We start from the raw sequence: 14,413 nt of genomic DNA on the forward strand, positions 1-14,413 counted from the left end.
GAATGATTAACTAAGGCTACTGGTAAAAACGAATTTACTGATTTAGTATGACTTTGGTGCCAATCTCAACACGCCAACAAGTCTGCTGAAGAAGAAGTAATGATTTATAGCCGTATTTCATTCAGGAGCACCGAAACTGTATTATATGATGCCCTCAAAGAGCAGGTTTAGCTAAAAGTCTAGGAACGTTTTATAAATGTTAGGTAACCATCCATTAGCCCATAGCCTGTCACCAGACCTTCTCCTTGATCCCGTATAACGAGCTCAGGAGACTCCTGGCGTTTGTTTGAGCCTCTGTTGAACTAAACATGGCTTCATGATCTATGATTGAACGGTTAAACTACTGTAGTAGACGCTATTGCATAGGAGCATAGGCAAACAACAAAAGAAGCGTAAGTCAAAAGTCCCTAAGATGTTTTTGCTTGAACTCGAGCATAAGCTGGCGAATCAACGAGATATGTCTCGTCTCTTGCCTGTGGAAGAGTACCGTATGCTCTCGAGTCTTGCATAGGTGCCTCAGGCTGCTTCACAGCGTTCAGTTCCACTTCTTCGTACAAAGGTCCAGTTGCTGGTAACCCTGTGACACAAATGACTCTTTTTCTAGAAATCAAAGTACTGCACATGTGTCTAACTAACGTTTGCCCGTGTGATCACCGTCCTTCGGCTGTTTATCTTTATGTCTTGTCACTTGACCTTGTGCATAATAACTATAGATTATTATTCCCTATGACTGCTTTCCCCGTACCTCTTTTGTATCTTTGGTAGAGAAAAACTGTTAGAGCAACAACAAGGCAGGACGCCAATACGGCAGTGGTCACAGAAATCGCTACAGTTTTGATTTCATCTGCCGAATTTGACTCTGAACAAATCAAATGAACAAAAGGTTGCTAGAAGCAAGCAAGCCTTTTGAATTCCTACCTCTACGAAGAGTTATTTCAATAGTAGCGTATTTGCTGCTTACTCCATTGTCTGTAATTACTTTGATCATAATGCAATGTTGATCCATTTCCACACCTGTAATATTCACCCAAAACATCTGTCTAGTAAGTGGAGCAAACTCGGTTTTCAGTGGCTTTTCCGCGCAAGACTTGGACACAAATTCCGTGGCATTTCCACACCTGTTGTCCACAAACAACTGAACTGCATAACCGCCTTTTAGAGCGACTAGTGAACGACTCAGGCTCTGAATTGGTGCCAACAAATCTACTCAAACCCATGTTTCCACCAGAAACGTCACAGAGTTGTCATTATGCATACTCACCACATGTAGTCAAACATTCGCCATTTTGAGTCTGTCCAAACAGACTCGTTCCAACACTGTTTTCTCCTGCTACTTCTACTCTGTATTTTGACTGTTTGCTTAGCTCTGCCAGTTGTATGCTGCCTTCTGTTTGCAAAATTTTCTCTGTCTGTGTGAGATTAGTCCAGCTATTTATACTACCAACGATTTGATATCTTATTAGGTAGCGTTTAATTGTGCTGCCGCCATTAGACGTTGTCCAATTCACAGTAAGAGACGTTTCGTGTCTTGAAACGCAGCTGGTAATGTTTGGCTTGCTTGGAACTATTCAGAAAATGATCTGAGATGTATTTTCAAATTACTTAAGCTAACCTGTTGATTCTGTTGTAATTATTTGTGGGAATCCAGTTGGAGTTTGACCTACTTCATTCATAGCAAAGAGTTTACAATAATACGTCGTATTTGGAAGCAAGTCTTCTAAAGTGTCCGTGGAACGGAAAGAGGTTAGCACATCTATCTCCTGCGACTTAGCAGAAGCAGAACACTGATTTTGACCAACGTCATGTGCGCTCTCTTCACAGCAAAGTGTAATTCTTGTTATGTCAGCGTTACCGTCCATGCCGACCGTCCAGTTATAGGTCACTGAATTGTGAGTGATTTTCTGAATGAAAACCTGCACCCTACTTGGTGAACCTACAATCCACAAGCTAAAGATCAAGGGCAAAGACAATGAGCTTTGTCTCTTACTGAGAACAGTCATATTAAAGGTTTCTTGTACAATCCCTGACACGTGGACCACTCTTACTACGTATGTTCCTGTGTCAAATAAATTTGCTTTGAAATCATAGTCTAATATTTTCATATTAGGCTCAGACTTCTTCACCACGCCATTGAGGCTTATTGAGATGCTGCGTGGAGCTGGGTTGGAGTCTACTTGTACAAATACGCTAACGTTATAATTTTCAACTACTCGATGGGAAGTTGGATTGACTGAAATCTTGAGAAGGCCCAAATCTGCAAAAAAATTATCTCCTGGGTTCGCACTGCATTTGTAACTCACATTTGACAATCACATTCATTGCAGTCGATACAGATCCAAACATGTTTCTAAAGATACATAGATATGTTCCGTTGTCCTCTTTCCGCCCATCAAGATCCAAAAAGGTTGTTAGTTCAAGTTTTGCAAGGTCTGCTGACTCTCTTGTTTTATTTTTGGATATTTCTTGCACTGGTTTACTATTCCCACTTTGAAATTCCCACGTTGTATCAACAGGAGGTCTAATTATTTGAGTGACACAAAACAACGAAACGTGTTGCCTCAAAGATATCTCATTCAAACTCGGTGAATGCCTAACTATTTTTGTTGGCTTATCTAAACAATGTAGTTAATTTGAACGCTAAATATTCAATGCACTCACTTCCATCCACAAATTCAAATTTGTCTGTTGTGTTTATTTGTGAAATTGTAAGTTCTCGAGCTTGACATTGAAAGGATCCATGGTCACGACTACGCAAAGCGTCGAATGCCTTACTATCGTTATTTCTGACGTAAAGAACAATTTTTGTTTTTGAGACTTGGGTAATATTGAGGACTCCGTTCCCAGGTGCGTATGTCGTACCGCCAGCTGAACGAAAAGTGATCTTTGCTGCACTCTGCGTAGAGCATGTCACAACCAAATCTCCTGCTCCTTTAGGTGGAATGTAAATTACTCCCATCAACGCCGGATTTTCAACGAATGTGAGTGCAGCTAAAAATCACCGGAAATCAGTTCGCTTCTCACTTCCAAGTGATCTGGCTCAACCTACATCCCCGCTGCTTTGCTACATAAACGATGAAAAAGAGAAGATGAACACACGGACGTTGCATCCAGAATTCGCCAAACCCGGATTTTCCTGTGAGCTGATCCAATGCGCACGCGGCAGAAACTGTCGCTGTTCTTAACGTCTGCCTGCTACAAATTCGAGTAAGTAAAGGAACAGTAGATGCCATACCTACTGCTCTATAGGACTGAGGGCCAGGTGGAACGTGCAGAAATTTTCCCAGCTCCCTGGACACCATCAACACGAGTGGACACTAATGCACAAGAGGACAAGAGAAAACAGCTAGGAGCACACACACACACACTCAAAAGGAACAGAACACTTGCATGCAAAACAGAGTCAGAGAACACAACGCCAAAGAAATGCCTGCCAACCATTTAGTCGTCAGTCTTACACGAGCAGCAAACACATGCCAAAACAACAAGAGCAACTACGGTCCCAACAATAAGAAGAATAATTGCCAAAACGAAAAGCCAATAGAATGCCACAGACAGAGCCAACAGATCGGCAATTATTGACGTCACCGCTAAGCCAATAGCAACAGCAGGATTGGCCCGCGCCAGCACGACAAAAATCATCATCAGAACAAAGTAGACAACAGCAACGACAATCGTACGCCAGTCACCAAACGCAGCTCTCATCTTATCAGCAAAACGAAAGGCCTTCGTCTCGAAGGAGCGCACTCGCCTATAGAAGCAGCTCACTCTTGACGAAGCGCTTCCCATGTCATTGACAACCTTAGCCAGGCCTTCACCTTCCTTGCAAACACTCTTGAACAAGTCAATAAAGTAGGCTCGTACCCAAAAAGCGTTGACACCGACAAAGAGTCCGAGACTCAGAAGCGGCAGCACGAGTCCACAGGCAATCATAAACATTCCCGTACCGGAAACGAGCGCCTCGACGCCATCGACTCTATCCTTGTTCGTCTCAATCGCTTCGAACGCTATGGCAACGACGATGAACACGTGAGCGATCATCACCAAAACGGTGTGCAGTATGAGACGCCATTGAATCTCGCAGACAGATAAGTGACACGTGCTCGCCATCGGATCGTCGACCAACTCCATTTCTCTACGCCTTTTGTCGATCTCTCTCGCCGCTTTGACGAGCATGTACGTACGATGAAGGTATACGTCTAAGATGGTGAGAAAGCAGCCGACGCCGAAGACGACGTATTCGAGCACGCCGTTTGGATCGGATTGCGTTGGCGTGGCAATGTCGTAGATATCGCATATGAGAAGAGGATAGATCAGAACGTAGGTGACGATTTTTTTCATGAGTTCGGCCACGAATTTACCACCGCCTTTGGCGGAAATTTTTTTGACGTCATTTGCTTCGGCGTCTTTTTCTAAATTGAAATTTTTCTTCTTTCGTCTTCTGTCTCGTATTTCTTTGCACGTGTCTCTCCACTGGGCAACGTTGTCGTAGATGGAAATCATCGAATCGATGACGCCGAACGCCAAGGCGATGATTTTCAGCGTTCGCTTGTCGCCGAAGCCGTCCATGGCTTCGACGACGGCGTAGGCGAGACTGAAGACGAAGAACGCCAACTCGAAACTTCTCCAAAACAGCAGGAGAAACTCGCGCGGTGGCACGACGAGCGTGAGCGCCAATTGCGAGCCAATACGCGCCGCTTTCTTCAGATCTTCGCTCATCTTCTCGGCCGGCGCGCAATATCGACATGCAACGCAGCTACGTCCGCACCGTCCCTCCTTCGTGCACCCTTCCATGCAGTCGCAGCATTTCAATAGACTGAAGCAGCCGGCGGAGCACTTCAAACAGCCGTTGTAGCATCTCTGATCGACGATATTGAGCTCGTCGTTTTCTATATCGTCGTAGATCGTTTCGAGATCGGTCATGCATTGCTGAACGACTTCGACTCGTTTTTCTTCGGGTGAGAGCTCTGCTATGATTTCGGGGGGAGAAGTGGGGTGCTGCTCAGGCTGCTCTTCTCTTTCTTCATCTGATGGGTATCCAGCATAGCATACTTCTTCGTCAGCAGATTGTGAACTAGAATCTCTGGCTGGTGGTGGAGCCTCCTGAGTCTCTTCGTTCTCCGTTTGCTCGATTGCTATTGGCTCGTTTGCTTCATCATCGATGGGGCTCTCGTTTTCCTCTTCGCTGATGGGAAATTCCTTTGCTTTCTCTGGCGATAGGGCGAGTATGAGCGCTTCGGTGGTTCGATGGCCCAAGATTCGGTCGCTGTTACCGCGATTGAGACCGATCACCTTGGCTCTCTTCTCCTCGTCGGTTTCGCGTGAAAATTCGCGCTCAATTTCAACCCGACGCTTTAGCACGATGTCTTTGCCTGATGGCTCTGTTGGAACCGTTTTAGAAATCAACGATTGACATTGCATGATGTTCCTCACCGTCATCACGTGCAGAGGGATCTGGGTCCGCTTCTATTGAAGCGTCATCCGGCGGTGTTTCTGCATCCTAAGAGCATATTTCTTCAAGAGAGGGAACTTCTGAACTAGACGTTGCTGACCATGTTTCCGGCGGGGTCGAACTACTAATTCGAGCTGTGATGAAATTAGTTCTGCAAGCAAAATAAACTAGTTTAGTGATTAGAGTGTGAACTCAGGGCAGGCGAGTTCCTAGCTGCTTGTCTATATAGTTTCTTTGCTATGTCAGTCAGCAGAATGCCTGTCTCATTTTCGTTAGAAGAACTGTCTCGTTATTGAAAGCGGAAAAGCGGCACTTCCTGAAACCATGCTGAAAGTAGGCCACGTGTGATCACGGTAAGGAAAGAAACGCTCAAGGCACAACAGCGAGTCGCGCTGTGGCCTTAGAAAACGTGCATTTCGTAGTTTGCAGTAGAATAAAGCCACCAATTTGCTCCAATAGCAGTGCCCAGGTGAGTTTACGGAAAATCGAATTTTTTAAAATGGTGCTCGACCAGCCGCTCGAGACTACAAGACAAACAACTCTACGATTTTCGTCTCTACTCGAGCGGCAATTCGCCGGGGCAACGGGTGACAGAGAACGGAAAAAGTTCCAAAATCAAATATTCACTCGAAAATGAATCTAATGATTGCAAATTTAATTGACAGCGGGTTTACTTACTTGGGATGCTGAAGAGTCAAGGAGCTCTTCCAAGTGCAACCCCACTGGTGCAACGTCAGGGTTGGATTGACGCAAGAAGTGTGATACTGATAGTAATTCAATTAATATGTCAGGGGTTAGATTTTACAAATCAACATAGCCGTATCAAAAGATGCTTAGGGTTGTTGCGAGCTCCCCGAAATGTTTCAATTATCCTCGTAACGTGAGTCACTGTCGGCAGTGTACAGCTTGACGCATGACTAGGGCTCTGAGTTCTTGTTCCCGCCGTTTTCGTCGAGAGCGGCTCATAAGGGCACTTCACAACCCACAGAAGTTTCCGTTCAAGTCGTCTAACTCTTTTCGTAGCGATGGTGAACCGAAAACGGCCAGCGACAAGTAAATTTTCATACTTAGACCCGGGCACTTGTGTTGATATCAGTTGAAGGTGTCTCGTCCACTTTCGAGTCTTCCGAGACGTTGAAGAACTAAACTAGGCGATAAGCGGGCGCGACAACTCCTGTAGGTATCGAAATGAGGAAGGTGACCATTCAATATGTTTCCTGCGATTCGCTGCAGTAGAGAAAGGGAATGCCTCTGACGAGCTTCCGTTTTCTACCATGAAAGGGAGCTGAAAAATAGGGTAAAATACCTTTCTAAGCCACGCCCTTTGAATGTCCGAAGCCTTCCATTTTTTGCCTCGATTTCGCTGGTGTAGATCATGTATTCTTCTTCTTTTGAACCATAAATCTCTTGACTCAACATGATGTCGTATGCGTCGCAGCCGCAGCAGCCGCAGCCGCAGCAGCACCCGCCTCAGCCGTCTGGTTTTGACGAGCTCTTTAACATGAAGAATGTCGTCGTGTACGTGGGTAAAATAATGTGATCTCAAAAATTTTTTTCTTGTTTTTTTCGGAGAAAGAGAGTGTAGACAAGAGGAGGGAAAACAGATTGTCCAACGAAATTCTGAACTAAGGCTACAAAAACAATTATTTGTGTGTCAGAGTTGCTGAAGGTTTCAAGAGAGCTTGAAACTATTTTCTCCATCCGAGACCTGAATTCTGCTAAGAAGGCATAAAAGAGGAAAATGATAAGCGTGAGTGAGAGTATGCCTTTGTCGGCAAATGGCGGTTACACGGTCTCTTCTCCCTCGCTGCTCTGATATAGGTCAGCCTTGATATTAGCAGCTTTTCCTTGAAGTTGTTTTTGAATGTCGTTTTGCACAGACCGTCAACGAGAGTGCGACCTGCATCGCGATCATACTTTAAGCTCAGAAAAGAGATCTGATGCCCTGATAAAAAGTCTTTCTTGTCCTTTCGAAGTACGTCATCTATCTTTTCTCCCCAAGAATCAGCGCTGTTTTCAAACCCTTCATACATACAGCGGATCAAGGTATTCTTGAAGATAAAGATAGTGCTGCTCCGTTATTTGCGCTTTAACATCTTTCACTGCGCCTGGCAATGAATAAGATTTGGCCTTAGCATAACCGAGACAGTAGTGAGTCCCTGGCAGAGCACATTCAATACTAAGATCGTCCTCTCTAAATATTATAGGTGTAGTCGCTGTTGCCCCTTCTGTGTTTAGACGTGAACTTCTTGGCCATGAGTGCTTCGTCAAGCCTCTTCACTATCTTTTTCATCAGACTTTTTTCCTATTTGACGCCCATTGGCACACAAACGGGACCTCCATCCAATCACTTTTGCTGATCAATTCAGAAAGTTTGAGATCTCTGTTTTCTTCCGGCATCCATATTTTAAAAAGCTTCTGCTTGCCGTTGGACCTGTGAAAGACTTTAAAAGGCCACGAGTTTCTGAATCCGGTTCAACGCTAACTACAACTTTCCAAGGTACTTAACCTAACGGATGAAGGTAACACAGAGATGACTCGGGAACGCTGTCAGCAACGAGAATCAGCTGAATCTGATTTGCGTCAAATGATGTACATTTTTTGTATGGCCAAGTGTCCCATGGAATGACGACCTCCTTGTCAACCTTTTCTTCGACTTTTGGACGTCTGAGAATGACTTAATAACACCGTCCTCACTCTTCGAGTTTGATGACTCTCTTTTGTTGAACATAGCTCTATAAAATTAGATTCCATACAGGGTAAGTAGCTCTGCCAGGATGTTAGCGTAGGCAGACAGAAATGACTGCAGGGTCTGATTGGTTTTAACAGAAAAGCCTGAAATAATGTATTATGTGCAGGGTACCCCACAAGAACAACTGATTGTACCTTGATCAGTGTCATCATTTGTTCCAAAAAGTGACTCTTTTCCAAGCTCTCCTAAATAGAAGACAAGCGCTGTTTCTGGCGCACAGCAGTACGTTTGATAAGACTTGTCCTTCTCCTCTCGGTCCGGTATCAGAGGAGAAGGGACTGGCTTGCGAGGCTGCCTCTGATCGACTCAGCTGACACTTAAAATTTGCAGCAAGAGTTGCTGCACAATTATTACAGGAGTGAAAGTAAAAGAATGAATTCTACTGTTTAGTGAATGTCACGATTTGTTTAGTGCACTCTACTTGTCAATGGAATTGACGCTATGGGTTTTTGGGCTCTGTCTAATCAGATAAAAGTACATAAGTTCCCAAAAGTGAGGCATTACCAGTTTGCCGTTACGTGTAATACAATTGTTTATTTATTTATTATATGAATGCCTTCTATTTGAACGAGAACATCAACAAATACTAGACTAGAGCTAGTACAGTTTGTATATCACAAATTGAGATAACTTTCAATCCTTGCGGCAACACGCACCGCAAAGTGCTGGAACGCAAAGAAGTGCTACGAAAATGCCAAATGCAGCAAGCAAAAGTCCAATGATACTTGCATAAATCGCCAAAATGAAAAGCCCAAATAGTGCTACAAGGAATGCTAGTATGTTGGCAATAAACGCAACTGCCGCTAGACTTATTGCAACCGGTAAGCTGACGGGAACACAAAGCACAACAAGAACAATTATCAGAGCGAAATAGGTAATTGAAAATACAATTGTTCGCCAGTCGCCAAATGCCATCTTTATCTTGTCAATGAAACGACACTCTGGCAAGGAGTGTAGCGAAGTGGTACGGTAGAAGTTGGACACTGTTCCTAATTTATGTACACTTCCGGCACTTATTCCCTCTTTACAAGTCTTCCTAAATAGATCAATAAAGTAACCTCTTATCCAAAAGAGGTTAGCACCAACGAAAAGGCCAATACTTAGAAGAGGAAGGACAAGTCCACAAGCCATCATATACTTTCCTAAAGTTGAAACGTTGAGCGGGCTCATTTTGTTGTTGTCCTTTGCTTCAATTGCAATGGTAGCAACAATAAGTCCCTGAATGATCATAGCCCAAACGATTTGAGCTGCTACATGCCACTGTATTCGGCAACACCACTTAAGACATGATTTTGAATCTTCTGAAATCATTGTCGTTTTTGTCTTTTCAACGTCTCTAGCCGCTTTGACGAGCATGTACGCGCTGTGAAGATAGATGTCAAACACAGTGAGAGCCGCGCCAATACCAAGCGCAACATATTTTAGAGTGCCGTTAGAGTTTGTTTGTGTAAAAGTTGCGTAGATGTCACAAATCAGAAGGGGATAGACCAAAATATAGACAAGAACTTTTTGCATAAGCTCATGTATGATATTTCCACCGCGTTCTGACATTCGTCTGTCCTTTTCTTCTAAATCACTGTAATGCCGCGTGTTTCTCTTTCTCCATACTTGGCGCGCTTTTGCCCATTCAATGATGTTTATAGTAACACAAATCGAAAGATTGATGCTGCTAAATACTAGAGACACATTTCTCAGCACTTCGTTGCCTTGTAGGACGGCGTAAACTAAACTAAAAATAAAGAAAAAAAGTTCCAAGATTCTCCAAAACAGCAGAAGACATCGAGATGGTCGCTTAACAAGAGTAAGAGCTAATCGAGAGCCAATAATGGCAGATTTTTTCATTCCATTGGTCATTTCTTCATCCGCAGTACAACACCTGCAAGCGACACAACATGTCTTCTCAGTGATGTTGAAGTCATAATGAGCGTCCACTCTTTTACCGCAGTCCCAGCAACCTTTCATGGAACAGCAGCTAGATGAGTGCAAGCATCGAAGACACCATTTCAAAGAACAATTGAAGCACCTGTCGCTAATAATTGTAGTTTCTTTGTTTCCTATATCTTCACAGATTTCTTCAAGATTTTCCACGCACTGCGTCAACACTGAATTAACTCTTCTATTTCCTGCCAACGTCTCCGTGAGTAGAGACAATAGAGCTGGATTGCAATCGGACTGGTCATGCTCAAAGCAAATTTCAAGGCCATGATTGTCGACACTGCTAGTCGAAATTGTGCTGTCCTCTTCCGAGTCAGTATTCTCCAATTTACAGCCATTATACAAAATAAAAAGACGATTACGAAGATCCAGGTACTCCTGCTCAGTAATTCGTGCCTCTTTTAGGCTGCTTGTTGGCAATTCAGATCCAGACGAAGCAAAGCAGAGAGAAAGAGTTAGTCCCAGGCAGATTAAGTTTGCTGAAACACGGCACGTAATCAGATTACTGCTGACACGTCTTTGAATTGACAAAGATGCTGTAGCACTTTCTGTGCTAATCAGAACGTGTTTAGCTTGAAGCAATTGGGCACTAAAGACTTCATCGAGCCTCTGAAGTAAACTTTTCAGCATTCGAGACTCTGCATCCAGGAAAGGCATGATGACAATAACAAGTGGTTTCCTCTTATCAAGCTGCTCTCCAACTGCCTCCAAAAATCTCCCAATCGGATTTAACCAATTAGCTCTCCAATCTCTTAACCGCTTAGGCAGATTACGCTCTGCACCTTCCAAACGTCCATTGGCAAAGAGCCACGGAATCTTTTGCCAATCAATGGCACGTGCCAGAGCGAAGGTCTTCATATTTCTGATCTGTTCAGGCATCCATAGTTCAAAGCACTCGCGCATACTACCAGACATACTAAACGCCTTGTACAGACCAGTATTTTCTGAGTCTGGGTCTAAGGTAATAATAGCTTTCCAGACAACTTGGCGCAACAGTGAAACATGTTGAAGACTCTGCGGTGGGGGACTATTACAGACAAGAATAAAGTTGCTCCGATTTGCGTCAAACGACACGCACTGGTCCTGCAGAGTCTTCCAGTTATCCCATCCCGGAATGCAAGCATTCTCGACTGCCTTTTGCAAGAGACTGGGTTGCTCAGACAGCTTCAAGAGCAAATCGACGGGAGCGTCTTCAATTCCAGGAAACAAGGCCGTCCAGAGAATTGCGAGGGTGCCAAGAGGTGACTCGGATCGGTTTTCACGGGCGACATCTAAACCAAACAACAGAGAACTTTCGTGCTCTTCTTCAACGGCTTTGTCGTTGCCAATTGGAAGGTTTCTTTCCATAGCTGATGCAGCAAAAGTCTCCGGTGATTCGTCATGCAGAGACAATGGGTACGTTTTTTCTGCCACATGTTCTAACCTATGCAAAGCTTTGACCAACGTTCTAACAGTAGCAGAGCCATTATCGATCCAGTGTTTCAGCATGTAATGAGCTCGGCTATAGTTGTCATCGTAACTAACATCAATTAAAGAAATGCTTTCTTCCGATATGTCAAGGAACCTAGCTAAGCTCTTCCACTGATGCTCAGCAGCAAAACAAAGCTTCGCCAATTCCTCGCGCGTTGGCTGATAGTTGCTATCTAAAAATCCAAAATATTGCTACTCTGTACTACAAATAAATTACTAATTGACCTTCTCCTTTAGTGTATTCCTTTAGAATTTCGTCCTTATTGATGCCAATTTTATGACACGCCGCCATAAGTGCACTTACTGAAGCTTCCTTTCCGTACCGATCTTTCCAATCACATATTAAACGAAACGCTCTAACAACATTATCGTTATTCTGCTCTCGATACTGAGGAATGTCCCTTTCATCTAATTTCAAGGAAAGGACAAGACGCTCCCACTTTGCTTTAGCTAACTCAGCAACAGCCATCTTCAGGTCATGATTGACTCCATTAGGTAATGACTGACAATCTAAAGGATTCAAATATTTATGACACCATAAACAGTACCAGATGAAGAACTACCTGTAAAACACAAAAAATTAGCAGGTGAATAACGTTTATATGTAGCGTAAGTATACCTAAAGTAAGTAAAATGGAAGCCAGTACCTCACGCGGTTGTTTACCTGAAAGATATTAAATATGTGTTCAGCTGTTAATCTTACTACATAATATGAAATGCTAGTAAACGTACCAGTCTGATTGGTCTCAAGTGGAACATGATAGTCTAAACAGTTAATCGCGTATGCATGGTACACACAAACACATCAAAGTACCTCTTTGGCCAGTATCATTCATTCCAAAAAGTGATGATTTACCCAGTTCTCCCAGGTAGCAGACAAACGCTGTTGCTGACGCACAGCAATACTTTTGATAGCATTCATTGAAAATGTTGGTGTCTTTTGATGCATCATCTGACACCCCTTTGACAAAAATCCTCTTGCTCCTGTCTAAATACAGTTTACTGCTGTTATAAAAAGCAAACCCTTCCATAAAATAGTCGGCCACTGGGAGCTTTTGCTCAACTCTATCAGCCATTGCTTTTAGATCTCCTTCAACGAATGTGACCATGTGAATAACTGGCGGTCTCTTCTCTTTTGGTACAATGGACGGATTGATGTTTAATTCTTCCGGGATGTATTTTATCCATGGCGCGTCTTTCCCTATCACTCCAGCAATGCTGTGTAGTGTTTCATCAATCTGGACGGGAACAGCGTTTAACTCGCCTTGCTCTCCACTCTCGTCAAGCAAAATCTTGCGAGCTACTAAAAGATCTCCTAGCTGAACGCTACCGCTTTCGCGATTTCCAGCACACGCTCCCACCATGGCGATTACAGACGGTTTCAGTGAAGTGTTTGACAGCTTCTGTACGAACTTCGCCGCTTCATCCCGCTTCACGTCGTTCGATTTAACGAGAGCGATTTCAAGTGGACGGCCATCGTCGAAGAAATCTTTCCAAGCGGTAGAGTAGACCATAGCGGCGAGTTCCTTTGTGTCGGACCGTAAGCACTCGAACGGACCGTTCAGGCTGAGAGATCCCGTTATCTTCATGAGAACGGCTTTGGCGCTGTCAAGTTCTGTTGGCGTGGTTGTGACGAGGCAAAGGTCTACTTTCTTGTTGAACGGCATTGTTTCCGTGTTGCAGGGGCGTTGTCCTGAGAATACAGTTAATTAATTAATTCAATTATTCTAACTCGTTTAGCTTTTACGCATACAGCTCTCCCTCAATTGGTCTGCGAAAGATTAGGTAATAGTTTAGGTATTTGTCAATCTCGATCCGGTTGATGGACCAGGAGGAGGAAACAGCTAGGGAAGATCCTGCACTACAATTTTTAATAAAAATTTTTATTAGGAAGGTGAATTGACTGAAATCTTGAAAAAGCCCAAATGTACCAAAAATGATTTTCTTAGGTGCGCACTGCAGTTGCAATTCACACTTGACGATCAAATCCATTGTAGTTGATACATATCCAAACATGTTCTGCAAACTCGAACTAACACAACGTTTGGGATCTTGATGGGCAGAAAGAGGACAACAAAACATTTCTATGCGTCTTCAAGAACATCTCCTGATTCTCTTGTTTTATTTTTAAATATTTCCACTGATTATCTGAATGACACAAAGATATTTCATTCCAACTCGGTGAATGCTTCAATAGTTTTTGTTGGCTTACCTAAATCACGGAAAATCAAATTTTCGAAACAGCGCTCAACCACCAGCTAGGGACTACAAAAAAGTAACTCTACGATTTTCATCTCTTCCCGAGGGTCAATTCGCCGGGGCAACGGGAGACAGAGAAAGTTCCAAAATTAAATATTCACTCGAAAATGAATCTAATGATTGCAAATTTAATTGACAACGGGTTTACTTCTTCGGATGCTGAAGAGTCAAGGAGCTCTTCCAAGTGCAACCCCACTGGTGCAACGTCAGGGTTGGATTGACGCAAGAAGTGTGATACTGACAGTAATCATGGATACTAGAGGAGAAAAAAATCAACATAGCGTATCAAAAAGACGCTTAGGATTGTTACGAGCTTGACGAAATGTTTCCATTATCTGAGTAACTGGCGACTCAGGCGAGCTCTCAGCAGTAGAACAGCTCGAATCTCGGATTTTTCTGGTCTTCCAGCTATTTTCGTCAAGAGCGGCTCTTAGAACACGTCACAACTGAACTCAATAAAGTTTGCGCTCGAGTCTTCAGCAGCGATAGTGAACCGAGAACGGGCGATGTTCCATAGCTCTGTTTTGACCCGGGCACTTGTGTGTGTT

General features: G+C 43.6%; 3 protein-coding genes and 1 long non-coding RNA gene across 8 annotated transcripts; 1 reads left to right on the forward strand and 3 right to left on the reverse strand.

Moving 5' to 3' along the window:
• Positions 1 to 405: 405 nt before the first annotated feature.
• On the reverse strand, positions 406 to 2,918 carry LOC136199984 (uncharacterized). Its single transcript, XM_065990307.1, has 9 exons — positions 2,659 to 2,918; positions 2,301 to 2,612; positions 1,988 to 2,254; positions 1,613 to 1,933; positions 1,262 to 1,564; positions 919 to 1,203; positions 746 to 859; positions 637 to 693; positions 406 to 577 (listed from the first exon to the last, which is right to left on the reverse strand). The coding sequence occupies exons 2-9, from the start codon at positions 2,341 to 2,343 to the stop codon at positions 408 to 410; spliced, it is 1,560 nt and encodes a 519-aa protein (XP_065846379.1). The 5' UTR covers positions 2,344 to 2,612; positions 2,659 to 2,918; the 3' UTR covers positions 406 to 407.
• A 397-nt stretch (positions 2,919 to 3,315) lies between these two features.
• On the reverse strand, positions 3,316 to 6,495 carry LOC136199713 (uncharacterized). 2 transcript variants are annotated; one of them, XM_065989996.1, is made up of 4 exons: positions 6,128 to 6,495; positions 5,550 to 5,600; positions 5,431 to 5,497; positions 3,316 to 5,378 (listed from the first exon to the last, which is right to left on the reverse strand). In XM_065989996.1, exons 2-4 carry the CDS (start codon positions 5,550 to 5,552, stop codon positions 3,439 to 3,441), a joined length of 2,010 nt encoding a protein of 669 aa, XP_065846068.1. In that variant the 5' UTR covers positions 5,553 to 5,600; positions 6,128 to 6,495; the 3' UTR covers positions 3,316 to 3,438. The 2 variants fall into 2 exon arrangements, with proteins under 2 accessions (XP_065846068.1, XP_065846069.1); XM_065989997.1 differs by lacking the exon at positions 6,128 to 6,495 and having other exon boundaries at positions 5,550 to 5,614.
• Positions 6,496 to 6,550: 55 nt separating this feature from the next.
• Positions 6,551 to 8,767, forward strand: LOC136188899 (uncharacterized). 4 transcript variants are annotated; one of them, XR_010670322.1, is made up of 4 exons: positions 6,551 to 6,625; positions 6,683 to 6,746; positions 6,822 to 7,270; positions 7,330 to 8,767. It is a non-coding gene; the product is annotated as an uncharacterized lncRNA (long non-coding RNA). The 4 variants fall into 4 exon arrangements; XR_010670321.1 differs by having other exon boundaries at positions 6,575 to 7,270; positions 7,330 to 8,565; positions 8,613 to 8,767; XR_010670323.1 differs by having other exon boundaries at positions 6,575 to 7,270; positions 7,330 to 7,600; positions 7,657 to 8,767.
• Positions 8,726 to 14,389, reverse strand: LOC136188891 (uncharacterized). The gene is made up of 9 exons (XM_065976698.1): positions 14,176 to 14,389; positions 13,819 to 14,121; positions 13,538 to 13,754; positions 13,360 to 13,467; positions 12,421 to 13,299; positions 12,339 to 12,371; positions 12,226 to 12,270; positions 11,832 to 12,116; positions 8,726 to 11,779 (listed from the first exon to the last, which is right to left on the reverse strand). Exons 5-9 carry the CDS (start codon positions 13,271 to 13,273, stop codon positions 8,835 to 8,837), a joined length of 4,161 nt encoding a protein of 1,386 aa, XP_065832770.1. The 5' UTR covers positions 13,274 to 13,299; positions 13,360 to 13,467; positions 13,538 to 13,754; positions 13,819 to 14,121; positions 14,176 to 14,389; the 3' UTR covers positions 8,726 to 8,834.
• Between the last annotated feature and the right edge of the window lie 24 nt (positions 14,390 to 14,413).

The sequence above is a fragment of the Oscarella lobularis genome, chromosome 1, assembly GCF_947507565.1.
Source record: "Oscarella lobularis chromosome 1, ooOscLobu1.1, whole genome shotgun sequence".
Classification (NCBI taxonomy): domain Eukaryota; kingdom Metazoa; phylum Porifera; class Homoscleromorpha; order Homosclerophorida; family Oscarellidae; genus Oscarella; species Oscarella lobularis.